Source organism: Phocoena sinus, chromosome 15, assembly GCF_008692025.1.
Source record: "Phocoena sinus isolate mPhoSin1 chromosome 15, mPhoSin1.pri, whole genome shotgun sequence".
NCBI classification, from domain to species: domain Eukaryota; kingdom Metazoa; phylum Chordata; class Mammalia; order Artiodactyla; family Phocoenidae; genus Phocoena; species Phocoena sinus.
The window spans coordinates 43,964,208-43,989,786 of record NC_045777.1 but is presented as its reverse complement, the minus strand read 5'-3'; the positions used below and the strand labels follow the sequence as shown (position 1 = coordinate 43,989,786).

At 54.5% G+C, this 25,579-nt stretch overlaps 2 protein-coding genes across 4 annotated transcripts; both read right to left on the bottom strand.

The window, feature by feature from the left end:
* Positions 1 to 3,662: 3,662 nt before the first annotated feature.
* CST9L (cystatin 9 like) lies at positions 3,663 to 6,059 on the bottom strand. The gene is made up of 3 exons (XM_032606089.1): positions 5,824 to 6,059; positions 4,512 to 4,638; positions 3,663 to 3,755 (listed from the first exon to the last, which is right to left on the bottom strand). Exons 1-3 carry the CDS (start codon positions 6,057 to 6,059, stop codon positions 3,663 to 3,665), a joined length of 456 nt encoding a protein of 151 aa, XP_032461980.1.
* A 14,543-nt stretch (positions 6,060 to 20,602) lies between these two features.
* On the bottom strand, positions 20,603 to 24,821 carry CST3 (cystatin C). Of its 3 annotated transcripts, none has more exons than XM_032607203.1 (4): positions 24,613 to 24,821; positions 24,066 to 24,333; positions 21,490 to 21,603; positions 20,603 to 20,942 (listed from the first exon to the last, which is right to left on the bottom strand). In XM_032607203.1, the coding sequence occupies exons 2-4, from the start codon at positions 24,309 to 24,311 to the stop codon at positions 20,859 to 20,861; spliced, it is 444 nt and encodes a 147-aa protein (XP_032463094.1). In that variant the 5' UTR covers positions 24,312 to 24,333; positions 24,613 to 24,821; the 3' UTR covers positions 20,603 to 20,858. The 3 variants fall into 3 exon arrangements, with proteins under 3 accessions (XP_032463094.1, XP_032463095.1, XP_032463093.1); XM_032607204.1 differs by lacking the exon at positions 24,613 to 24,821 and adding an exon at positions 22,335 to 22,422 and having other exon boundaries at positions 24,066 to 24,412; XM_032607202.1 differs by lacking the exon at positions 24,613 to 24,821 and having other exon boundaries at positions 24,066 to 24,412.
* Positions 24,822 to 25,579: the final 758 nt, after the last annotated feature.

The window sequence follows — 25,579 nt, the reverse complement described above, 5'->3', positions numbered from 1 at the left end:
AAGCAAAGACACTCGCAGAACATTTAAATAACACATCTGACCTATTGACTTCATTTTGTAGCCTTGTTGCTTTTTTGTGCATTCTTCGGGCGTGGAGGCTGATATTGTGCCGGGCTGTGTAGTGTCTTCTGCTTGGTCAACGCATGTACCAGCAGGGGCAGTCTGCTCCCAATGAATGGAAGAGAACACGAACCTGTTTCCGTGTTTCACCAAACTCTGGGCACAAGTTACTTTTCGCTGACAGCTCTTTGTGTGGAACTAATAGGAAGACCCACCCCTCCACTGCTTCAGGCTGGTGGGTAGTTTCTGCAAGGCTCTAAAGATGCGTTGAGAATGTCCATCCATGGATTTCCACAGAAATCTCCCTGCCCAGGGTTCTGGAAAACAGCAAAATGGCTTTAGAAACAGTTTTAACCCCCCCGATCCAACCTGGGAGCTAGCTGTATCATTTGGAGATTTGTGTTTTACTTTTGGTTTTGAATTGAGGCAGAAAAATGCAAGAGTGATGGTACATGGAGAGCAGGCTGCATTTGTGCATGTGTGTGTGTGTGTGTTCATGCGTGTGTGTGCTCGCACAGGGTAAGAGGTATAATCTAATGATGCGTGACTGATCACCCTGCCCTTGGTGCTTCAGCAACGTATTTACGTCTCCGTGGTGTCTGTGCACCAGGGGTCTGGGGTGGCTTGGCTGATGTCAGCTATCCTGAGGTCACACTCAGGCTCTGACGGCACTGCCCTCATCTGAAGGTGAGTTTGGCCCCGGAGAACCCACTCTCCAGGCGGCTTGCCCTCCCGGCTGCTGGCTGGCGTTGGCTGTCGGCAGGTGGTCTCTGCTATCCTCAGTGTGGGCCTCTCCACTTGGCCTCTCTGCGCTGGGTAAGGGAGATCGGTTCCTCTGGACAGAGTGTCCGAGAGACGGGGATGGAAGCCACAGCGCCCTCGGTGACCCAGCCTCAGGTGTGACGCACCGTCAACTCTTTTTGTTGTTGGTCACCTAGATCAGCTCTGGTTCAGTGCGGGAGGGGAGGCTTAAAGGTGTGATGACCAAGAGATATGGTTCAGCAGAGGCCATGGAAGAGGCCGGCTCTCGCTGTGTGTATGTCCGTGTGTGTATGTGTGTCTGTGTGTGTGTGTATGTGTAGGGCTGGGCTGAGATGGTGAAGCGGGTCAACATGACAAGAAGGAAGCACGTTCCAAAACGTAGGTGTGGAAACTACAGCACTGGTGTGCAGGTGAGGGCCAGCCAGCCAGGTAAGTGTCAACAACCACACAGGAGCAGGTCGAATCCCACCTGGCTGACAGGTGAAGCCTCCCTGGGACTCCTCCTCTGGCAGGACTTGCCTGCGGTGAGCATCTGTGAGGGGCGGGTTGGACAGCAGGGTGCCTGATGCTCCTGAGAGGAGCCCTCCGCCAATGCAGGACTTGGGAGAGAAATACCTCAGTTCTTTTTTATAAATTACAGTGTAATTGACCTACAACACTCTTAGTTCCAACTACACAACAATATTCCTCTATTGTACAAAGTGATCCCCAAGATAAGTCTAGTTGCTATCTGTCACCCTATTGATACAAAGTTATTACAATATTATTGACTGCCCCCATGCTGGACCTTTCATCCTGTATCTCATTTATAACTAGACTTTTGTACCTCTTAATCTCCCTCGCCCTTTTCATTCACCCCTCTCCCCCCAGCATAGATCGTCAAGAATTTGGGGGGGGAAAAAAAAGAGAAAGAGTCACAAATGCACCTTCCAGCAGGGCATGTTGCATTCCCGGACTGATTACCGCCACGAAGAAACTAGGATCCAAATCCCACGGCTGTTCTAGCTCCCTGGGAGTCTGGGGACCAGGGCTGGGGGAGGTGCAGACAGGGAGAGTGGGCTGAGGAGTACACAGGGAAGGGACGGCCAGCTGCTGGGTGTGACCCTGCGTCCATCACCAGACAGCCCCGCCCCTTCCTGTCCACCGGAGAGACCCGGGCAGCTGCAAAGTCCTCCCAAAGTCTCCACTTGCTTATTCCTTTGTGTTGAGTCCTTATTTATTGAGCTCCAGGGCTGTGCCTGGATCCTGACACGTGGGAAAGCTGAGGAAAGTGTCCGAATGTGCCCCTGGCAGATGGGAAAGTGGGCACAGAGCAGAACACAGGGTCTGGAGGCAAGGCATTTGGTCACTGATGCTGCATTTCCTTTCATGGCCCTCTCGATGCCCAGCTGCAAGCCTTGGTGACCCAGAGCCTATGGCCGACAGGTCAGCAGCTGGGAGGGCAGAGTCCCCACTAGTTTCTCGTTTCAGGAGAGGGGGTGCCTGCCTTAGCTGTGGGCTGCGCTTGGAGCCCAGCAATCCTGCCTCTGCCTTCGGCGAGGTGTTGCCCAGGGATGGACAACAGGGCCAGAAACCCACTTCCCTGATTCTTCAGTGCACAGATTCCAGTGGGAGGAAGGGGTCCAGCACACACCATTCCAGGCAGAGGTGCGCAGGGTCAGGGAGGAGGCTCCTCCCACCAGGACACATCCCTCAGTCCACACCTGTGCTCACCAAGCTAAGCAGTGCAGGTGTCCTACCTTCTGGACTAGTGAGGGATAGTGGGGTCGGAACAAACCCAGGCCCTGCAGCTCCCCTCCAGGGGCAGATGCACTGGCAAAGCCCCACGCGTGTGGGCTGACAGGCAGCGCACCATCCCTGGCAGAAGCCGGGTTTGACGCCCCTCCCAGGGTCCCTCCACAGCCCCAGGAAAGGGGTGAGCTCATGAAGGGCCAGGCAGCTTCCCCACATTGGGGTGACCTCAGAGGAGACCCTTTCCCAGGAGTTGCTTAAGGAGAGTTGTGGCTTCGGTTCCTTGGAAACATGATGGGAAGCACAGTGCGTAAAGGATCCTTTAAGCTTCCTTTGGTGGAAACAGCCAGGAGTCAGGAAAGGCCTCAGAGGGAGAAGGAGGAGGGGTGGGGGAGGGTCTTGGAGAGCAACTTGCCTGGTCCAGGCCCAGGTGGCAGGGGGACAAGAGCACAGCCGTGCCTATGCTGAGCAACGCCCACCAACAGCGAGGATGCCCGTGTCTGGGCTCCCCTTGGCTCTGCCGGAGTCACGGGCCTGGGAAGTCAGCCAGGTGTGTGTGGAGGACGCATCCTGAAGAAGTCCTCACACCACACAAAGGGTCCCCTCTCCAGGAGACCCTGCGACACACACTTGAGAGCAGGTTTTGATTCAGGAGGTGATCGCAGGCAGCACAAGGAGAGGAGGCAAGGAGGGAGAAGGTCCACGTGGCTGCTACCAACAGTCCCAGGGCAGCCATGGGCTTCAGCACAGCCACCTCTGAATGGCCACCCTGGGGCAGGGATGCTGAGCCTGGAGACACTGCTCAGACGCACCTGTGCTCCTACCTTGCGGCACCTGCGGCTGGCTCAGGTGTCCACGGAGGAGAGACCCAGCCCCTGGGCTCAGCCGGCTGCCCTGCTGGCAGGACAGCCTCAGCTGCCCAGCACCCAACCTCTGGAACCAGGTGGCACAAAGCTGCTTGCAGTGCTGACGTTTAATGACCAATTCTACAGGAGGAAATGACAGGGAGGAATGTCCACATTGCCCGGATGTGACACCCAGACACCTGTTCATACAGAGGACAGAACCAGAGCTGCTCAGCCACTGAAGGGCCACGGCAGGGTGTGGTCTCATTCAGCTGAGCCCTCCGAGCAGGTGTTGTTCAGGAGTTGAAAGTTTGTTCTCCAGGGTTCAGTGTCAATTGTAAAGAAGCAGGTGATGGTCTACGGGACAAAGCACAGGGACAGAGAGTGGCGGGAGGAGCCTTGGGAAGCGTGTGGCCCCAGCTCTAAAGCCAGCATCCCCCCAACCTTGCCTTCCTGGGGTGGGCAGCTGGGGGTGCAGGCTCTGGCCCTCAGTCCTGGATGTTCCCGACCTGGGACTCTCTCCTAACCCCAGAGGCACCTGGGTCATTCTCCCCTCTCCAGCTCTGTGGTCTCCAGGGACCCGCCCCCCAGGATGTCCCAGTGTGACCCATGACCCCAGCGTCCCAGCAGGGCCTCTGATTCGACTCGGGTTTGTCCTGGGGCGGGGTTCACCCGCCTTATCACCAGGGCAGGGCCTGGGAGGGAGGGCAGTGGGGCTCCTCAGCTTCCACCCCTCGGGCTCTGGGTCAGTGGCAGGGGGACCCGAGAGGGGGCTACTCAGCCAAGGTGATGTTGTTGCCGCTCCTCTCCGCACTTTTCCTGAAGGCAGGGAAGGGAGGTGGGTGAACACCAGGGAGGGCACATTCCCGTCTCTGCCCCAGGTGACCCGGACCCAAGTGGTCCGGAGCAACCTGACCTCAGTGTGACCTGGGGTGCAGCGGCTAGACGGGCCAGGGGCATACGAGTGACCGGGGCCGGCCTGTCTGGCTGGGCTCCATCCTGCGAATGTCCCTCCGTGTCCCTTGGAAGGGCATTGTCATCGCTCCCCACACCCCCTGCCCCGAGGCAGCGTCCACAGCCTTGTAACCTGAGGGCTGCTGTCGCGTGTCTTACATTGTTCACGTCTGGACTTGCTTGAAACGGACAGTTCTCAATGTCTTCGTCAAATTTCCCACACCTGGTTCTGCTGAGCTGCAGCTCCGTGGAGAACACGATGCCATTTGCCTGCGTTTGTACAGAGCTTGAAGTGGACCCATTCCCTGCACCCCCCCACACACACATTCACGCACACACACACACACACGAGAATACAAGCACACAGGCACACTCACAGGATTGGGACGATGGCTCTATGAAACCACCCCTCTCACAAAGTGCACTCTGAAGGTTTCTGTCCTCTTCTCCACTCCCTGGTCCTTCAGCCTTACAGTGTCTTCTGGCTCCATCCGGCCTTTATTTCCAACACCCAGAGTCAGTCTTGGACTCCAGGCCAAAGACCATAGACAGAGGCCCAGCTGGAGGGTGCAGGGCAGCCGGACCAGCCAGGACCAGCTCCAGTGTCCACGGAGTGAAGCCCAGCAGTGTGGAGGGCCCTTTGCCTTCCTTCTATCACTCAACCCAGTGGTGCAGAGGGAGTGACGCCCCAGCGCCCCACCACACACAAGCATTCAGACAAAGTACACGCACACAGCCACACACGCACACACAACCACGCACGCGCACGCAACCACACACAGGACCAGAAGTGCTCCTCCTCCGGAGTGTTCTCGGTGTTCGTGTCTGCAGCCCACATGAAAACCACACCCCTGGTTGCATTCTGTAGAGACTGCATTGCTAGGGGAACATTTTAGGGTTAAGAATGCCATCTGGGAAGAGTGTAAATCACACTCGGTCCACGTAGGTGGGGACCCAGAGGGAGCCCAGAACACGTGGAGTCAGAGGAAAGGTTGTGAGCTCCCAGAGGCTCCTCAGGACCAGGGGGGCCTGTGACTCCCGAGCCGCTCTCCCCCTCCCTCTGTGGGTGTCTCTGTGTATCTCTCTCTCTCTGTTTTTCCTCAACTAACCTATTTTAATGTTATTTCCATGAAATCTTTTCTAAATCTCTCTAATCCAGTATCTTCTGTCTGGCTCTTTATTTTTACTAAATAGTTTCATCCCCTCTTACTCCATATTTGGTCATTCTTCATTAAACAAGGTAAGAAATGATGAAAACTGAAAACACCCCTTACATGTGAGTAGACTGCCAGTTTAAAAAATTCCAAGTTATTTTTTTTATAAAACCTGAAACTAACCAAATAGAGTTTATCCCTCTATATTATGGGTTTCAAATGGTGATAGAGGTCCCTTGATGACAACCCCCTCCTGACCCTCATTAGCAGCAGGTGTGGGCCAGTGCAGGAGCGGGGAGGATGTGGTACCTACCGGCTCCTTCCACGACCTCAGGATCCGCACCACCTTGTAGGCATTGCTGTCCTGGCTCCTCTGGTTGAATACATGTACGGCATACTCCACGGTGGCAGGGAAGTAAAGTTCCAAGGTTGCTTGGTCTTCACCATTCCCTTCCCCTTGGGGTTGCCAGCCGTGAGTCACCACGAGCTGGGGACCTAAGAGGAGCAGGGCCCAGGGCTGAGCCCACCTGCACGTCCACTGCTGACACAGCATGGCTGTGGGCGCCCGGACACCCAGGCTTCGCCCTTCCCTGCGCCGGCTCCCACCCAGCCTCCCTGGGCATTGGGCCAGTTCGTCTGCTCCGGGACATACTCCTAGCCCTGGTCCTCCCCTCTGGCGTCACACCCTGTCCCTTCCCTCTTGTGACCCTGCCTCCTCCATCCAAAGCTGATAAAATTGCCTCCTGTTGAGGAAAGAGAAGTGAGACCCAGGCAGGGTGGGTGGAGAAGGACCAGCCGTGGAGGAGGGACCCCTGCAGCTGAAGCCCAGCCACACACCCCCCTCGGCACCTCAGTGGGAGGGGAGGCTGAGTTGTGTGTCCCAGTTTCGGACTCTGAATCAAGGACACAATTGCAAAGGGTTGAATTGGAAGGGGGTCTCTGGACACAGCAGTAGGTGTGGATCAGCGAGAAGAGGAGGGACAGAGCCAAAGAGGATGAGTGGCCCAGAGCCAGCTTGTGGGTGACAGAAGGCGGCCTGCCCAGAGGGGAAGTGTATTCACGCTAAGAAAGCAGCAGAGGGCCGAGGTCTGGACAAGTGCAAGTGTGTCCTTGTCCCCCGTGGCCCCCAGCCCCCTCAAGTTCTGGAACACAGGTGCCCAAGCCCCTGGGCGGGTGCCGGGGGAGAAGACTTGCAGGTCCTAGAAGCAGGAGCTTCCCGCCAAATCCCTGCATCTCGCATGACACAATCACTCCGCCCTGGGTTCTCAGCCTGGGGCCTGGCTAGCTGATGGACACACCCTCCCTCCAGAGGTGTGACTGGAGGGTGGCCTCTGACACACCCTGGGCCCGGGTGCCCCCTTGTCTGGGGCTGTCACCGGAGGAGGCAGAGTGAGTGAGGGGGAAGCAGAGAGAGGGGAGGAAGCCAAGGTGCTCAGGAGGCTGAGCTGAGCCCGCAGCAGACGCCAGTGTCTCGGCGCCTCGGGGCCACAGCTCAGCGGGCACACGACTCCTGTGTGTTGGGTTTGCGTCCGAGGAAGAGACTGTCACAGCCTCCAGCTGGGGCACAAACCAGCTCTGGGACGATGACACAGCACACTCTTTCCAGACAAGACTTTGCCTCTGTGCCCCCGAAACAGGCCTTTATCCTCTGTCCGCAGCTACTGGAGCACTTCCGAGGGGCTGAGCATCCCCTGGAGGTCTGTGGATGCCCCCTACTCTGGGCCTTGCCCTCCTCCAGGATCCTGACCCAACAGGTCTGTTCAGGCCTGGAGAATGTGCCTCTTAGTCGGTTCGCAGGGGATGGTACTGTCCCTGCCTCTGGTCCACACGTTGAGTAGCACAGTTCAGGGTCCCCGGGAGTGGCCACAGCAGAGTCACAATGGGAAGTCACTCACTTGTGTGGGCTGGGGACTTGAGAATGGTTTCTGGTGGCCACACTGGATCAGAGAAGGAGTAAGGATACCACGCCTGGGGACAGAGAAAAAGGTGAGTTTCTAGAAGCCCAGCATCAGTGAGTAGATGGTGCCTATGGGGGGAGAGAAGGGGCTTTGACCCTGACTTTCTGTCCCCACCCCACCCCCGCCCGACTTGCTTAGAGCTGCTGTCTTCCCGGGAGCAGGCGCTCTGAACCCTGCCCAAGCCTCCCCTCCTCGGGGTGCCCAGGTGCCCGAGACCAGCTCACATCTCATCCTCCCCTCACTCCTCCCTGAGATCTTGGCCTGGCCCTCAGCAGTGAAAGCTCAGAGCTCTAACCACTGGACTGCCTGAGAATTCCCTGTGATTTTTTTTTTTTTTTTTTCAAACAGTTTCCATGGTCGCCGTTCCCTGGTGTCCAAGCACAGGACTCAGTCCTAGCTAGAAGATGTCGTTTTGCCATTTGGTGTTTGCAACAAAGAAGCAAGGCAATATGATCAGGTGTGAGAAGCAGCCAGACGTGCAGGAAAACCCGAGAGAGGTTGTGTCTCTGGACTACCATTCAACCTCGAAGCAGAAGGATGTTACATCAATGTGGATGGACCAGGAGGAAATTTTAGTGACGGAAGCCAGACAGAGGACAAAACACTGCTTGATTCCACTTTCATGAGGACTCCAAAGTACTCAAAGTCACAGAAGCAGAAAGTGGAATGCTGGCTCCCAGCGCTGGAAGGAGGCAACTGGAGGGGATGTTGGTCAGAGGATATAAATCTTACTTACGAGATGGACAATTTCTGGACGTGTACTCTATGACATAGGGCCTGGAGCTGACACTGCCGTGGACTGGCACCTGGGCTGACAGGTCAGATGTTGAATAAGTGCTCTCAACACCGGAAAAGCAAAACATTAAATAAAAACGTGAAGGTGATCCGTGTATAGCCTGGGCAGTGGGAGCTTTCTCACATGGATCCCAACCTCCAAACTCTTAAGTGTAGACATTGGATGTGTGCAGCTTTTGCTTGTCGGTCATATTTTCCATAAAGTGATGTAACCAAAAAAATCCACAACGGGTTGTCCGTTTTCTTAGATGGCTGTAAGTTCACTAAAACTGCAAAGGAAACGGAAGTGACGTGGCTTTTTTTGCCGGACAGTGAATATCCAGGTGTAGGGGTGAGATGAGGTGGTCAGCAACTGCAGGAACGTCTCAGTGGATTTTTGGGGGGAACAGGCTGTGGAGACGTGAGTGAGTCCTGACACACACCTGGATGGATAGCAAGTATCTTGACAGAGGCCGGCAATGCCCACAGTGGCCACTCACACTTTGTCACCAGAGGAGCCTGAAAAACACGGGTCTGTCTTGTTCATGTCCTGAGGCCAAGCAGACCTGTGCATTCAAAGCGGGTGTCCACACACACTCTCATACGAGGGACGGTGTGGACCCCTGTGCACAGCATCTCTCCTCTCAGTGCAGCCCAGGAGAGGACGGCATGGCCACAGCCAGCCCGGGACACAGCACGTGGACACGACTGGCCCTTACAAATGTGTACAGAGCCCCCGAGTCCTTGGTGGTCTGGTGGTCTCCCTTCCCAGACTGAGAGCTACGGACACATCCAGACAAGAGCCCAGGGAAGAAAGGTGAATGTGGGCCTTAGGTTGGGAGGCCCTAAGACATGGGCACAGACAGAGCCGGGGCCCAGGAAACCCAGAAGGTGTGCAGTCCCTGCTGGGGTCCCTCTGCCTGGCCCTGCCTGTACCTGGGATTGGGCTACCTTTGCTCTCAAGACTCCTACTCATCCCTCAGGGTCCAGGCCAAGTGCCACCTCTTTTCCAAAGCTGTCCTGACTCCCATCGGAAGAACTCTGTCTCCTTGGACTGGATCATGGGCACCGGTTGGCCTGTCTCCCAGGGGAGGCAGGGCTTCTGTCACGTCCATGTTCGTGTTGCTGGCACCAAACACCCCCTGGGCGTCTCACAGGGAGTTCTCCAGAAGTACTCACTGAAATGGGCCTGATTCCGTGAAGCCCAGCTCTGTGTGCCAGAAGCATCCCTTTCAAGGATCAGAGAGTATGGGCCATGGCCAGGACCAACCACCAGCCCTTCTCTGGGGAGCTGGGGTGAGCAGTCGGTCATCTCTACACAGGACACACAATGAGCCTTCCGGACAACGCCCCCAAACTCACAGCTCAAAGCCTTCCTTCCGGGGGGTCTGGTGCCCTGAACTCACTGCCCAGACTGACCGGACCCTCCTGTCTGCGCCTCCTTGCCCAGGATCGCATGCTTGGCTTCCAGACCACCTCCTGTTTAACACTCCCCTCGGGACCCCACCCAAATAGCCCAAGATTCCCCAGGCTCCCCAGGAGCTGGGAAACAAGGATGTGCCTAGGGTCCACGTGGTCAGAGGAAGAAATGGGCAGAGAGAACCCCAGGACCGAGCTGCGTGACCACCGTCTGCCAGAGAAATTGAGACCGGCTGGGACCTGGGACGCTTTGCTGCAGTTCTGCGATGCTTGCACCTGGACACACCTCTCCTCCAGCAACAAAATACAAAGAAATGGCATGGGACTAAAAATAACTGCATGCATGAAGTTAGGGCAAATTCTGGACAAAAGAGACCAAAAAACCCAACTGCCATTTTTGAAGAGCCTGGAGCAGAAGCAGGGTACTGGGCATGCCCCCAGCACACACCACCACCTAAGGGGCGGGCAGACCACCCGGGCCACAACTCCAGCCCGACCCCTGGACACACTCGTACCCTCACGCCATATAAGGAACAAGCTCGCCCCCCCCTCAGGGAGCAGGCAAGCAAGGGGACCTGTTTGTCTTCACTCCCCCCTGCTGCAGCCGGGGCCCCAACAAAGCCAGCCTGAATGCCTTGTCTGGCCTCTGATCACTTTCTATTGATTGGGGAAGGCCAAGAGCCCTGGACTGTATCAGGATCAGCTGGAGCAGGGCCAGGACAGCCCCTCTGTGTGGGCCCAGCCCCACCCCACCCTGCTTAGCGCAGGTATCACGTGACTGAGTTTTGTTCACTTAAGGAATGCCGTTTAGACTTCCAGCAAATTTAAACTGAAAAGGAAGAGCTACAACAGCATCTGAAAATGACAAAAAGAAAGAAAAATACAAAGGATGTGAGGCCTCCTCCACTGGTCCAGCGGGCAGGGGGAGGTGGAGGCCATGCACAGGACCAGGAGGAGGCAAAGCAGGGCCATGGAGGCCCTGGGGCTGACACCTCTGAGCTGGGGCCTCATTTACACTTCTTCCTACTCGCCGCCCCGGGGACACATTTCTGATTCAAGTCAGCTCCTGTTTCCATGACCACAGATTTCGAATCACCCGGCACCCGCCTGGAGGGTGGTTATGAGATGCACAAGGTAATGTGTGGATGGCACCACAGAGACCCTGGCAGAGCCAGGCGCTGACAAGCAATTCTGTGCCGCCCATGCTTCTCCCTAGTCATGGGACAAGCGTCCCTCGGGAGCCAGGCATGGTCCTGACCACCCTCGTCACCAGCAGTAAGCACTGGGGTTCTGGGCTGTGCGACGGGGTATAGGGTTGTTAACGCACGTTCGTGTGCCCTACGCACAGTGAGGCCAAACAAACCGAAATGTCAGAATTTGGAGCAAAGAAAGGTTTACTGCAGGGCCAGGCAAGGAGTCCAGGTGGCTCACGCCCTAAAAAGCCTCGAGCTCGCCGGAAGGGTTTCAGCAAAGCACTTTTAAAAGCCAGGTGAGGGAGGGGGCTTGCAGGTCTGTGATCAGCTTGTGCACAGTTCTCTGATTGGCTGATGGTGAGGTAGCAGGGCGGTGTCACAGGGGTTAACATTTTCAGTCCTTAGGCTCCAGGAGGCCTAGGGCTATGTGCTCTTGGTCATCAAGCAGTGAACATCTTCCATTTGTTGCGGGACAGGGGGTTACATCTGCAAAACAACTCAGGAAATGTGCATCAAATACTATTATCAAGGAGGGCTTTGCAGGCTCCATCACTGCCTGTCAGGTCCCCCCGGGATGGGGTGGACGCAGGTTAGGGGGGCGGGCGTTGCTACTTGGCCTTGGTCTGATTCACGCTGGGATCAGAGCTCAAGGAAACTCATCCTGGAGAATCGAGTAGGATGGTTGCCTCTTTGAAAGGCTTTGACAGCCAAACTCGCCCTCCCAGCTTCCAATTCCACGTGTTGGGGAGCTCGGGCGATACAGTCCCTGTGTTCTGACCCCACAGCAGGTTCTCAGCTTTCCCAGCCCCTCCCCTCTTCCTGCATGTGGCTTGGGGTCAAGTTCCCATGAGGGGTGTGGGCAGCTGTGCTGTGTGACCTCTTAGCCCCGCTGAACTGGGGCTCCCGGAACACCACCGTCCCTGCTCCACGCCCAGGTCAGCAGCCCTGGGCTCTTGTTCTATCCTGGGATGAAATCAGGGAGAAGATCTGTGCGATCGTCCGCCAGCCAAGTGCCTCCCTTTCTCCCTCGTGGCCGGAACCCCTCTGCCTGGGCCTTTGGGGCTGTCCCGCCCGGGCCACTTTCTCACGCTGTGTGGAAACCTGCAGACTTTTCATTTTGACAACTCTGGGCAGTGTTTACCGCTGCTCTTTTCAAAACAGTCTCTTTAGACGCTGCCAATCTGACAAGTGTGTCTTTTTTGCCTTCACGGCTACCGTGGCGGAGACGCCAGCTGCTTTTCCTTGAAACGAGTCCATTCAGAGTCGGTTTGGGGTCTCCTGCGGCAGTTCCGTCAACTCGGCCAAATTTCCACTTCTTTAATTCGTGTTGTTCAGGGATCAACCACAGATGCCCAGCACTGGCACTTACTCTGGAAACATCACACAGGAAAGTCAGTGCAGAGGTGGCATTCCCTTTGGGGGAACAGAAAACTGATCCCATCCATTTTCCACCTTCTTTACATTTTCAGGCCCGTCAGCTGTTCTCAACTAAGTGAACCTCTTTCTTAAGCCTCCCACCACCCACGTGAACGCAGGCTGAAGAATTAGACTTGGATCTACCTGTCCAGCATCCACGCACAGTGGTTCAAGTCAAAAGGTGACCTCTAGCAGTAGTGAAATGTGAGCATCAGGTACCAGAGGTGGGGCGATGCCTGCGTGTGTCCGCTGCCCCTGTCACATCAGAGATCAGACAGAGAGCCTGATACTGGCCAGTTCAGGGCAGTGATGTAAACCTGTGACCAGACCAGCCCCAGGGAGGCCCTGGGAAAACTGGGACACAGTGACCTGCTCCTGGGGCCTGGACAGTGGCTGGGAGCGTGAAGGGGTTGCTCGTGTGTTGACATTAATTTGAAAAAAGAAAAGAATGGTTCTCAGCTTTTTGCATCCCTGGGAATGCAAAGAAGCTGTGAGACCCCACAGAGTGATGTGAGTATGGGGACGGGGCAGGGGGACGGTGCCAGCAATAGCCAGGGCTCACTTGGGGAGTGATCAGTGGCACTTGCCTTTAGACTTTCAGTCTACATGGTCTAAGATAAGCATGGGAGAGAGCTCAAATCCCTTGCAGTCAAATCCTAAGGTGATTGCCTTGCCCTCAGGCTTCCCACCTACCCTGTCTCTGTGCCCCTCCCTCTTTCCCCGACATCCCTCCTCATAGCTTGCACCTCATGAGATTGCAAGATTGCTTGGGAAAAACTAAATTCACAGCCGTGTTGACTTATTCTGGCACTAAAAAGTGCAACCAACCAAACAAAAAACCACAAGCAGCCAAAGGACTCCTTAATGAAAGGGCAGAAGACCATCAAAAACTTTCCTGGGCTTCCCTGGTGGCGCAGTGATTGAGAATCCGCCTGCCGATGCAGGGGACACGGGTTCGTGCCCCGGTCCGGGAAGATCCCACATGCCGCGGAGCGGCTGGGCCCGTGAGCCATGGTCGCTGAGCCTGCGCGTCCGGAGCCTGTGCTCCGCAGAGGGAGAGGCCACAACAGTGAGAGGCCCACATACCGCAAAAAAAAAAAAAAAAAAAAACAACTTTCCTGATCCTTACTGAAGGGCAAGGGGAGGAGTGAGAAATCTGATTCAGTTGGTCTCTGACAATTCCTTCAGTGAAGCAGTGGTTCTCAACTTTAGCCTGCTTCAGAATGCCCTCAGGGCTGGTGAGTCAGTTACCCATTGCTGTGCAACAAATTAGCAACTTCAAACAGTGAGCATTGATTGTCTCACCGTTTCTGTGCCCCAGGAATCCAGGTGCAGCCAAACTGGTGCCTCCAGCCCAAGGTACCATGAGGTTACATCAGGCTGTCAGCATAGATGCGTCTCAGATGGAGGCTTGACTGCTTTGGCTGGTGAGGGGCTGATTCCAAGCCCCTCCATGTGGCTGCTGGCATGTCTTGGTTCCTCGTCTGTGAGTCTCTCCAGGGGCTGCCTGAGTGTCCTGTGGTCACAGTGAGCCATCGAGTGCCCGAGGCGGAAGCCCGAGGCGGAAGCCACAGTCTACAGATGTTATGGAAAGATTGGTCAGTGATGCCTCATCACTTCTGCTGTGGTCCTTTCATTAAAAACTAGTCACTGAGTCCAGCCATACTCAGGGGAAAGGGATTACACAAGGGCATGAATCCCAGGAGATGGAGATCAGGGGGACCAGCCAGGGGGCTGCCTGCCACAGTTTCTTCTTTTTTTTGCGGTACGCGGGCCTCTCACTGCTGTGTCCTCTCCCATTGCGGAGCATAGGCTCCGGACGCGCAGGCTCAGCGGCCATGGCTCACGGGCCTAGCCGCTCGGCGGCATGTGGGATCTTCCCGGACTGGGGCACGAACCCGTGTCCCCTGCATCGGCAGGCGGACTCTCAACCACTGCGCCACCAGGGAAGCACTGCCACAGTTTCTTAACATGGATTATTGGGCTCCACCCCAGACTGATTCAGCAGGGCTGGGCTGGAGCCCAGGAATGTTTATTCCTAACAGATTCCCGGCTGGCATTGCTACTGCTACTGGTCCAAGGACTACATTTTGGGAAGTGCTGCTTTAAAACCCCTACACCCAATCAGAGTGAGAAATGGGCTCTAGTGGCTGCAGGAAATTGGACTTCGCCCAGGAACCAAGACCAGGAGCCTCAATGGCTGAGATTCTGGCTGAGCCTGAACCAAATAAAAATTGGGGGAGGATCCTTGGTGAACTTTAACTTAAGACTTTGGGTCTTTAACTCACACAAGAACAAGGGCATCCTAGTTGGGGTTTTAAATCCTTTGGACTCTAATTTCTTAGGACTTCATCTTGCAAGAGGAGTTAATCTTGAATTTGATTTTTCCTGGGAATGAGATAATGGGGGTCAGGCGGGCTGGAAATGTCTATGTTGACTTGTCATCAGAGTACAATTGTTTGACTGTACTGATTTAATTTTGTTGAGGCTTGGAAATGTGGCTGGAAATTATTTGGGATGGGAAAGAGAACAGGCAGAAAACATTTGGTTTGGGTCAATTGTAGCTTTGGGATGAATTTTTTAAAAACAACTTTATTCAGGTATAATTCACAAACCACACAATTCAACCATTTAATGTGTACAGTTTAGTGGTTCTTAGTATATTCACAGAATTGTGCAAATCTAATTTTAGACCATTTTCATTATTCCCCCAAAGCCACCCCCTACCTGTAACAGTCACTTCCCACCCCTCTGCCACCCCCAACCCTGGGCAACCACTAGTCTACATTCTGTCTCCATAAATTTGCCTCCTTTGGCCATTTAACATAAACAGGATTATACAATATGTGGTCTTTTTGTTGCTGAGTTTTTTCAAATAGCGTAACGTTTTCAGGGTTCATCCATGCGGTAGCATGGATCAGTACATCCTTCTTTTTATTGCCCAACATATTCTGTTGTGTAGATATATTACATTTTGTTTACTCGTTCATCAATTGACAGACATCTGGGGGTTTTATTTCTATTTTTTGAAACTGTGAATAATGCTGCTATAAGAATTCATGTATAAGTTTTTTATGGTCACATTTTCATTTATATCAGTATCAACAGAGAAGTAGAATTGCTGGGTGATGTGGTAACTCTACATTTAACCTTTTACAGTTGCACCATTTTAATCCCCACCAGCAATATATGAGGATTCTAATTTGTTATTGTTTGTCTTTCTTCTTATAACCATGTGGTGGGTATGAAGTGGTCTCTCAGTTTGATTTTGATTTGCGTTTCCCTAGTGGCTAACGATGAGCATTTTTCATGTGCTTATTGGCCATTTGCATGTCTTCTTTGGAGACATGTCTGTTCAGATCCTTTGGGATCTTTAAATTGAGTTATTTTTGTAAAAATTTCATTGTGTTATTTTTTAATTTTTAAAATTGGGGTTTATTTGTTTATTTAAAAATGGGTTAGTTCTCTTCTTATTGAGTTGTAAGAGTTCTTTATGAATTCTGGATACACGCTCCATATCAGATAGATGATTTCCAAATGTTTTCTTCCAGTCTTTGGGTTGTCTTTCCTATTTCTTGACAAGATTGTCAAATGACAAAATTAAGACAATTTAGGAACAAGTTTGATGCCCTCTATTCAAGGGAAAATAATCCATGGGTTGGGGGAGTACAGTGGCACATTCTTCTCAAGGGATTTTGGTCAAGAGCGAGTTTATAGAGCGTCGGAAGCAGCAACGTGGACACAGGGCATGATGGGGGGGGCTGCATATCTGATCTTGTTTTAGAAAGATCAAGGAACAAGGAAATAAACGTGGAGCCAGAGTTGGCTTGGAATTTGCGGATTGGCTGACTGGATATTCTGCATTTCTGGTCAAGTGAAGCATTTACAAGAACCCTGAAGTTCAGTTTGCTGACGTGGCATCTTCAGGAGGAGCAGCCCTGTCTTGGGCCTAGATATTTATTTCCATAGTCCCCCCCCCACCCGACGCCACCGGTCATCCTCTTGGCCACTCCAGAGGTTTGATCAAAACCACTGGCCTGGGCTTCCCTGGTGGCGCAGTGGTTGAGAGTCCGCCTGCCGATGCAGGGGACATGGGTTCGTGCCCCGGTCCGAGAAGATCCCACATGCCACGGACTGGCTGGGCCCGTGAGCCATGGCCGCTGAGCCTGCACGTCCGGAGCCTGTGCTCCGCAGAGGGAGAGGCCACAACAGGGAAAGGCCAGCGTACCACAAAAAAAAAAAAACCACTGGCCTTAGTGTGACTCAGTTACCATTGCCTCCTTGGGTCTCAGTGTGGTGTTCACAGGAGAGGATGTCAAGCTCGTTTCCTTGGAGCCGGTTATGTCCCCTGTTCTCTTTCGTCTTTTAGTCCGCAAGAGACCAACTATCGCCTGGTCAATGGCTGCCCACATGCATTTAAAACTTCCAAGAGAATACAGTGAATTAGGGAGACAAAAATTATTATTAGAAACAAAACAATGCCCATGGTTTGGAGAGTATGCCTGAGCCAGAGTCTCCATGACCCAAACCAGCTAGAATCAAATAAGTCAAGAAATGATCCACAAAAAGGGGATACAGATCTTCTCAACTTACAGCCTGATAAACTCATCATAAGTTGAAATATTGTAAGTCAAAACTGCATCTAATAGGCCTAACCTACCAAACATTGGAGTTTAGCCTAGCCCACCTTAAATGTGCTCAGAATACTTACATTAGCCTGCGGTTGGGCAAAACCATCTAACACAAGCCCTATTTTATAATGAAGTGTTGACTCTCTCATGTAATTTATTGAATACGGTACTGAAAGTGAAAAACAGAGTGGTTGTCTGGGTCCAGAACGGTTGTAAGTGTGTCGGTTGTTCACCCTCGTGTCCACGGGGCTGACGGGGAGCTGTGGCCACTGCCCAGAGTCACGAGAGAGGATCAGAACCTGTTTGAAAATTAAAAAAAACAAATACAACATATTTAGAAATAAATAAATACAACATATTTGGAAATAAAATTTAGAAAATAATAAAGAGGATGGCTCTTACCCAGTGGATATGAAAACAGTGTATTAAAATGGAGTAGTTGGCACAGAAAAATGAACCAGCTAGATTTAGCACTGAGATACAGAAAGTGACCCCCTATGCTGTGGGAACGAAAAGCCTCATCTTTTGAAGCAGTTCTTGGAAAATTCACAGGAAAAAAAAAGGCTAATCACCTCATTTGAAAAAATGACATTAGACTCTTGTAAGACACCACCTAAAACTAAAGTCTGTTGACATTCTGACTGGAGACATGAGATGCATTAATGTGACAAACTTCAGTGGCTTCATGTGTTGTGCACTGTTCTAGGTGTTTACAGACATGAACAAACGGGATTCCCGCGACCCCACGAGGAAGGAGCTCTACTGCCCCTCCCTCCACCCCAGAACGACACCTGAGGCTCAACACAGCGGGAGCTGGAGGCCACGTGGCCAGTGGGACATTCACCCAGCCTCCCTGGGCATCACCCCTTCTGTGTCTGTGTGCTCTCCACACGCACCTGCCCCAGACCCACCGCCATGTGACACATCCCTTGAACACTAGGTGCTGTACAACAACCATTTTCTCTTGCTTGGGGCTGTCTCGTGACTGCAATCAGATGACAGCCAGGGCTGGATGTCCAGGTGGGCTGGACATCCATGGTGGCCCACTCACCTGGCGGCCGCTGATGCCGGCTTTGGCTGGGAGCTCCTCTGGGGCCGTCCGGTGGGCACCCCTGGGGCCTCTCCACATGGCTTCCCCCAAGGCAAGTGTCTGAGGGAGCTGGGGGAAGGAAGCTTTCTCTGCAGCTTGAAGGTCACAGGGCCACTTCTTCTGCAGTTTTCGGTTGAAGGAGTCACAAGCCCACCTAGAGTGAATAGGCAGCTTACGGACCCCACCTCTCAATGCAAGGAGTGTCAACGTTTTAAACCACTATAAAATGTAGTTAGATCAATGAGCTTCATCCAGAGCCACGCCCTGTGCTAAATCTAATTATATGAATAGTTTCACTTCAATTATACACAAAGAGAAAACACACAGCCCCCCAGTGGCGTCACAGGATACAAAACCTAGATTTAACACCTCACCTAAGTGTAGTCTTGACCTTCCCCAGAAATGTCATCCTAACAGCATGGGATTTTCTGCTCAGTACGATGAGGTCACCTGTCACGTGGGGCCTCCCCATCCCCAGAGGAAGAAGAGGCAGCCTGCACGGTAAAACCCATGCCTTCCCTGCTCCCCTTCCTCCCAAAGATGTCTAGGCCCAAAATAACCCTTTTCTTTGGCTGACTTCCTCACCCACCCTCCTTTCTATAGCAACTTCCATGCTCTAGGGCTCCTCTGCGTGCCCTTCAGGTCGCTCTATGAGATGCTGCCACATTCATGAGCCATTGGATAAAGCCAAGACCTTCAAATTCACTCAGTTGAATTCTGCTTTTTAACCACACTTATATTTATGTTTAAAATAAACAAGCATAAAAGTACAACTGTGCAGGGCTTCTCTGGTTGTGCAGTGATTGAGAGTCTGCCTGTCGATGCAGGGGACACGGGTTCGTGCCCCGGTCCGGGAAGATCCCACATGCCGTGGAGCGGCTGGGCCCGTGAGCCATGGCCGCTGAGCCTGCGCGTCCAGAGCCTGTGCTCCGCAACGGGAGAGGCCACAACAGTGAGAGGCCCGCGTACAGCAAAAAGAAAAAAAGAAAAAGTACAACCGTGCAGATGAAAGTTTCAGGGGCTGTGCTTCCTACCTAGACACACTGGTCTGGGTGACATCCTGGTCAGTGAGGCCTCCCAGTCACACAGTCCCACCCCCTGTCCCACCTGGGGTGGCACCGACCTGAACCCTGCAGTGTGGGCTGCGGAAGCGGGGGCTAGGTGGTGGGAGAAGCAGGTGAGCCAAGCAGAGAACACCCCGACGCAGCTGCCCAGACTTCCACGACGAACAGGGCATTGGAAGCATCACAAAGGGATGACTTTATGGGAAATCAGCCTAGCTGCTGGCTGCTTGTGGAAAGGCAAGATTTTCCACCCAGGAGGAGAGTCTCTGCAGGGAGGCCTTTGCCCCAGGCCACCACTTCTGTGTCCACAAGTCCCAGGATCCCCTGCAGGGCCCAGCCCCAGGTTCAAACCTGGCCAGTGCCAGGCCTGCAGACAGCGCCTCACTCCTTGAATCCCAAAGCCCTTCTGTTAAGTCAAGTCTGGGGTGAGAAGGCTCTGCTGTGCGCTCGGTGAAGACAGAGATAGGGGGCGGCGGGGTGGGGGGGAAGCCCTCAGGGCCCAGTGAGTCAGGGGACGGCAGGTGGAAGGGGACGGTCCCCACCCTCTTCCTGGTGTCCCGGTTCTAGCTTTGCAGGTGCAGCTGTGGCACCTGAGGTGCCAGCCTTGGAGTCATCTAGGTGAGTTCCCTTTGTCCCTTCGCCTTCTGTGGTCACTGCAACACAACAGGAGGGCTGGGCAACGCTGACCTGAGCGTGGTGGGTATCTGGGAACAGAGGAAGCGTCACCCTCGGTAGTGAATGGTCAACGTGAGGGCAGTGCAGGGAGCGGCGTTGTTCCCAGCTTGGGGCACTAAATATCCACTCTGCTGCAGAACGATGGTGACACTAAGAGGTGACATTGCCTATTAATTATACAGCCCTTAGGGAAAGAAGAAGGCCCACTATGTGTCTTAAGTTCCACACCCCTTACGTGGAGTTCTGCGCTAAGACCCGTTTTATCTAGGAGCCCAGAGAATAGGAGGAGTGTGAATAGGTAAAATCCTTGTAGATTCCACGGCTCCCGAAATGTATCAGAGAAGGCCTGCTCTCATTCTATTGAATTCCCAATTCCGACCTTGTTTGACCTTGATTCTGATCCGTATTCCCTCGCTCCATCAGTTACACATACTTTTGGTCTTTGTTTTTTCGTAGGTACCCAAAGTTGTTTGTGGAAAGAGGTAGACATTAAATCATTATTTTGCTTCTAGGGAACGTGACCAGTGAGACTCATCCCAGGAGTCTGATCAGCTCAGCACACGTGCAGCCCCTCGGAGGGTGACTCAGGTCTCAGGCTCCATCACCTCCCCAGCCTCCTGTCCAGCCCCAGCACACAGTCTGACTCATTCACAGACACAGCAGCTGAGTCTCTGGGGTCAGCAGCTTAGGTCCCCCCTCCTCTCCCTTGTCCGATTATCAGGAGTATGAGAGCTGAAGGCCCAGCTCGCCTGCCACGCCTGCTCCCCGCCCCTCCCCATTGCCTGCCCTCAGAGCCAGCGAGACGGGGTGCCTCCATAAAGTAACTGCTTAGATCCTTCCCGCTGCACCGCCCGAGACAGTGAGCAACTCAAGGAGTAGCTGCTGTTACTTTTTTATTGAGTAAAATAGCAGAGCGAGGGCATTTGGTTCACTTGGAAAGCAATTAGAAGAAAGAAATGAGTTAGAGCCCCTTAGCCGTTCCAAAAATGCCCAAGGAGCCTTCTCTGTGTGTCTGCTGGGACGGCACACGGAGGGCACATCCACCAGGCGGGTCACCCATCGGAGGGAGGTGTGAGTGCTCTGGGGGGGCGTGAGTGAGAGGCAGTCAGCGGCCTGCCTGATGCCCAGTCCCCTATTCATTCTGGCAGCTGAAATTCACCAGGGAGATGGTGTTCGTCCAGGGGACGACGTAAACCTGGAAGTTGCAAAGCTTTTGCTGCGAAAGGGAAGAGAGGGATGGTTGGTCAGGGTTACAGTTAAAGAGGAAAGTGCACTGGCCCCAGCCCCCACCCCCAGCAGGCTGGCACTGAGACAGGACCAGAGGGGAGGACCCAGGGGCTGGGACCCAGGTCCAGGAAAGCCCCTGCAGAGGTGGGGCCCGGGAGGGGTGACAAAGGAGTGCAGCCCTCCCTGAGGCCGAGACCCCTGAGAACCAGCCAAGCCCCTGGGAGAGTCTGGCCTTTGGTGAGCAGGTGGCATGGTGGGCCGGTTACAGGCCTCCAATTCCCTCTAATCTGCCCGGGGATGGGGGCGCGAGGCTGGGATTAAAGGGCCTTTTCTCCCTTCCCAGCAAACACCCGCAGCTGGGTCCTCCATCCCGCAGGCAACAATCCCCAAAGCAGACGGTGCCCCAATTCCCCAGCTAAACCCCCATAAATCCAGAGCAGTCACGTGCACACATACCCTTCCCTTCACAGCCCCGGCAGGCACCCGTGATGCGCCCCCATGAGCACCCCCAACCCCTGCTCCCGTCAGGCGCGTACCCTTTTCAGTTGTGGCTGGTCATGGAAGGGACAGTTGTCCAAGTTGGCCTGGGACTTTGTGCACGTGGTTCGGCCAATCTCCACGTCCAAGAAGTAGTTCATCCCGGACACAACCTGGACACGGAGAGAGCACACACGCTTATGACACCTGCCGGCTGCACACACATGGTTACCTTCTTCCCACCACCCCCCGCGTTCACAGGCTGCCAGAGCCACACCCAGGAAGCACAGCCGCCTCCTGACGGCCGCTGCGCCCCAGGCCCTCCCTGGAACTTGTTTACCAGCTGCTCCAACAAGGCATCTCCCACAGGGACACAGAGGGGGAAGCCAGGGACCAACGCTCTAACTGGGTCCAGGAACAGAAGGCACAGCTCCGAGGAGCCAGCCTGGGTACAGGCAAGCAACTGGCCAGCGCCCAGGGCCAGGGAGGGGACTGAGCGCAAGATGGTGGCCCTGTGTCAAGAGTCCACACTGCATCCGCAGGAAAGCTGTGGCCTGGTGATTACACTTACGGTGAACTCCAGTCCCCAGGGTGGAGCCCACAGCATCCCATTCCCTGCATGTAGCCCAGGTTTATTTATTCCCTCCCGGAACAGAAGAAAACGAGAGCTTCACGTTCGCGGACGTTTAGGCCAATAAAAGACCGCCTGGAGTGCCTTCCTCTTAGGTGTGGTTTTTGATGGGAATATTTCTCAAGTGTGTCATATATTGCGTGCCTTTTACACTTGAGATTACAGAAGAGAAGCGAACTCTGGCTTCACACAGGCATCCCAGACATGTTTCGTTAGAACCTGGAGAAACACGGAATGAGGGGCCAGGACCCAGGCTCCACCTGGTAGACCCACCTGGTAGACCCATGATCCCTCTGCTGTCAGCTTCCCCATGTGGCCAGTGAGCTAGTGTCACACTGGAGAGGAGCAGGCTGGAGGGGACCTGGTGAATGGAGAGAGCAGGTCCTATCCAAAGGGGACAGCACCAGCCCACTGCTGCAGGAGGAGAAATGGGTCTGGTCTTGACCCATCTTCTGAAGTTTCAAGAGAAGATGGCAGGGAGCCCTATGGCTGGCATGCAGGACCACACTCTCGGTGCTGTGTGGCTGCGTCCTGCTCTCCAATGGGATGCAGGCCGGAGGGTCTAAATTCTAGCCTTCCTTCAAGGACCAGCGCAAGGCCCTGTAGCCCATCCTAACTCTCCCTCCTGCCCTCTTCTCAACTCTGACAATGGGCTCCTTATCTGGCCAGAACCCCAGGCAGGCTGACAGAGGCAGAGGTCAGGCTGTCAGCGACCGTGTGCCCATCTCAGGGTGGGAGTGAGATGTCACAGCCCAGAGGCTGTTCCCATGGATGTGACCTGCCGGTGGAAGCGACGGTCCAGGAAGCTTTGTATTCTTATGCCAGATCCCCTGCTCTGGGACACACTGGACACCATGGGCCAACTCACGGACTTGTCTGTTTGCTGATGACCTCCGGGTGCCCTGGAGGATGTTCAGAGTGTCTGTCCCCAGTGCCACTACACGACAACATGGTGGCCAGGTACGTTTAGTGGCATCTGCTGACAGGAGGCTCAGAGGGGAGCATGCCTCTTCTGTGTGACTAGAGGCTCTCTCATGTCGAGGAAACATCAGGCCAGCCCAAACCCACTGACAGTCTGAGCCACAACTGGCTGGACCCTTCAGAAACAACGCCAAGGTCATGAGACAACCCAGGGGCTGCTCCAGAGTAAAAGGGGCTGCAGGACAGTGGCTGCATCGTGTGGCCTGGGAGTGTCCTTGGCTATAAATGACACAGTGGGATGATCAGTGGCATCTGAATAAGGCCTGTGTATTAAAGAGTCCTGATTTTCAAAACTGTATTGTGGTTATGGAAGAAAATAACCTTGTTTTTAGGAAATATACACAAAAGTGTTTACCTTCAAAGGGTTCAGAAAAATAAATGCATATATACATCCCTACACACGTGTACGTGGGGATGAGGTGGATCAAGCAACTATGTCAACTTTTTAACGTTTGAAGAATCTGGGTGAAGAATCTACAGTGATTCTATGTGCTATTTTTGCTACTGCTTTTTAAGTCTGAAATTATGTCAAAATAAAAAGGAAAAAGTGCTTAAGGGCATTCAGTGGCAGAGCCAGAAGGACAGACAGGTGTGGGTCTGTTTTTACCTCGCCTGCGGTCATTTAGTTGACAACTCGCGCCAAGCCCCCCCGGGTCCCAGGAGGCTGGGCCCTGACCCCAGCGCCGACCGAGAGGGCCGGCCGGTCTCGCCAAGGGCTGCGGGCGCCGGAAAAGGTCGGGGGCTGCGCCGGGGTGAGAAGTCCGTCCGCGTCCTTTGCGATCCCCGGGGCCTCAAGGGGCTGGGAGCTGCCCTCCCGAGAGCTGGGGGGGCTGGGGGGGCGGGGCTGGTGAGCGCGCAGGCCACGCCCTCTCGGGGGCCGGCCTCCCGCATTCAGGGCTGCCCGGCCCCGGCGCCCCTGCCTTGTAGCTTGGCCCGGCGCCCCCGGCCCCTGCACCCGGGGCTCCGCGCCCCCTCCCCGGCCCCCGCATCCCGGCCCTGTGCCCCCTCCCAGACTGGACGCACCTGCTTGAAGGCGCGCACTACGCGCACCGCGCGGCTCTGATAGGCGTCGTTGCTTTGCTTGTTGTACTCTCTGATGGCAAAGGACAGCGCCTCCTGTACGCCCTTCTCGTTGACGTCCGCCTCCATCAGGCCGCCCACCAGGCCTTTCTTTCTGACGCCCTGCCCTGCCGCAGGGCTCACGGCCAGGGCCAGGGCGAGGGCCAAGACGGCCAGCAGAAGCAGCGGGGTGCGCGGGGATCCGGCCATGATCTCTCGGAGGCGGACGGAGCTGCAGCCGAAGAGCGATCCGGTGACAGGAGCACAGCCCAGTCAGCCACCGAGTCTTTATCCCTGGGCCGCCCCGGATGCCCCGCCCCCGCCCGCCTGGCTTCTCCTCTTCCGCCCCTCCCCACCGCTCGCCCCTGTCCTCCGCCCTAGTCCTGCCCCTCCCCCAATCGTGCCCCTCCTCTCGCTTCTCTACCCGCCCGACGCGGCTCACTCCTTCCCAGTCCCGGTCCTCCTCTCCGAGTCCCGTTTTCCCACTCCCGCGCTCCTCAGCCCGGCTCACCCCGGTCTCGCAGAAGGTGTCACCTCCTTGAGGTCGGCGATGCTTGTAACCCCGAGCTCTGTCTCCTGGTCTGAAAGGGGGAAGGGGCGTCTCTCGCCCCCCCTCTCGGCTGTCCGCGTCTAGGAGTCCCCAGCGCACAAGGCTGCAGCCTTCCGAGGCAGACGAAGGAAGACCTCGTGTGCGCCCGGTCCTGGGGGAACTTCTTTGCCAAACGTAAATGAATTAACCTTTATTTGAGAAAAGCTCATCGGGTTCTCTTTCTCACAGCTCATTTATTTATTCAGTTGGCACACCTTTCTGGGGCTTCTCCCTGGCCAGAGCGTCTGGGGCCTGTGTATGGAGTGTGGGCAGGGGACCCGGGGGCCAGGGACTCCAGGTGGTAGAGCCCCTACGTGATGGAGACATAAGACAAACCCTTGCATAACTACATTAGCTGGGAGACACATTAAAAAGAGCAAAAAGTGGGCTTCCCTGGTGGCGCAGTGGTCGAGAGTCCTCCTGCCAATGCAGGGGACATGGGTTCATGCCCTGGTCCGGGAAGATCCCACATGCCGCAGAGCGGCTAGGCCCGTGAGCCATGGCCACTGAGCCTGTGCTCCGCAATGGAAGAGGCCACAACAGTGAGAGGCCCATGTACCACAAAAAAAAAAAAAAAAAAAAAAAGAGCAAAAAGAAACAAGCATATAAAAACAATACTTTTTGTTTAACCCATATGTGAATGACATATCTTACAATCTTCTGTGTGTGTACATTTTATCCTTAGAGCAGGCGTCAGTGTGGACTGACCTCATCTCCAAGCCTGGCTGTGGCATTGCCCAGCCCAGCGTTAGGGGGTGTAGGGGGGAGGGTAGTGATCAGTAATTAAGATCAGGGAGCTACAGGGACTTTGTTGGAAGCGGAGTGAAGGGTGAAATAGAGATGGACCCCAGTCAGGGATGCCTCTGAGGCGACACACATTTAGGTGGAA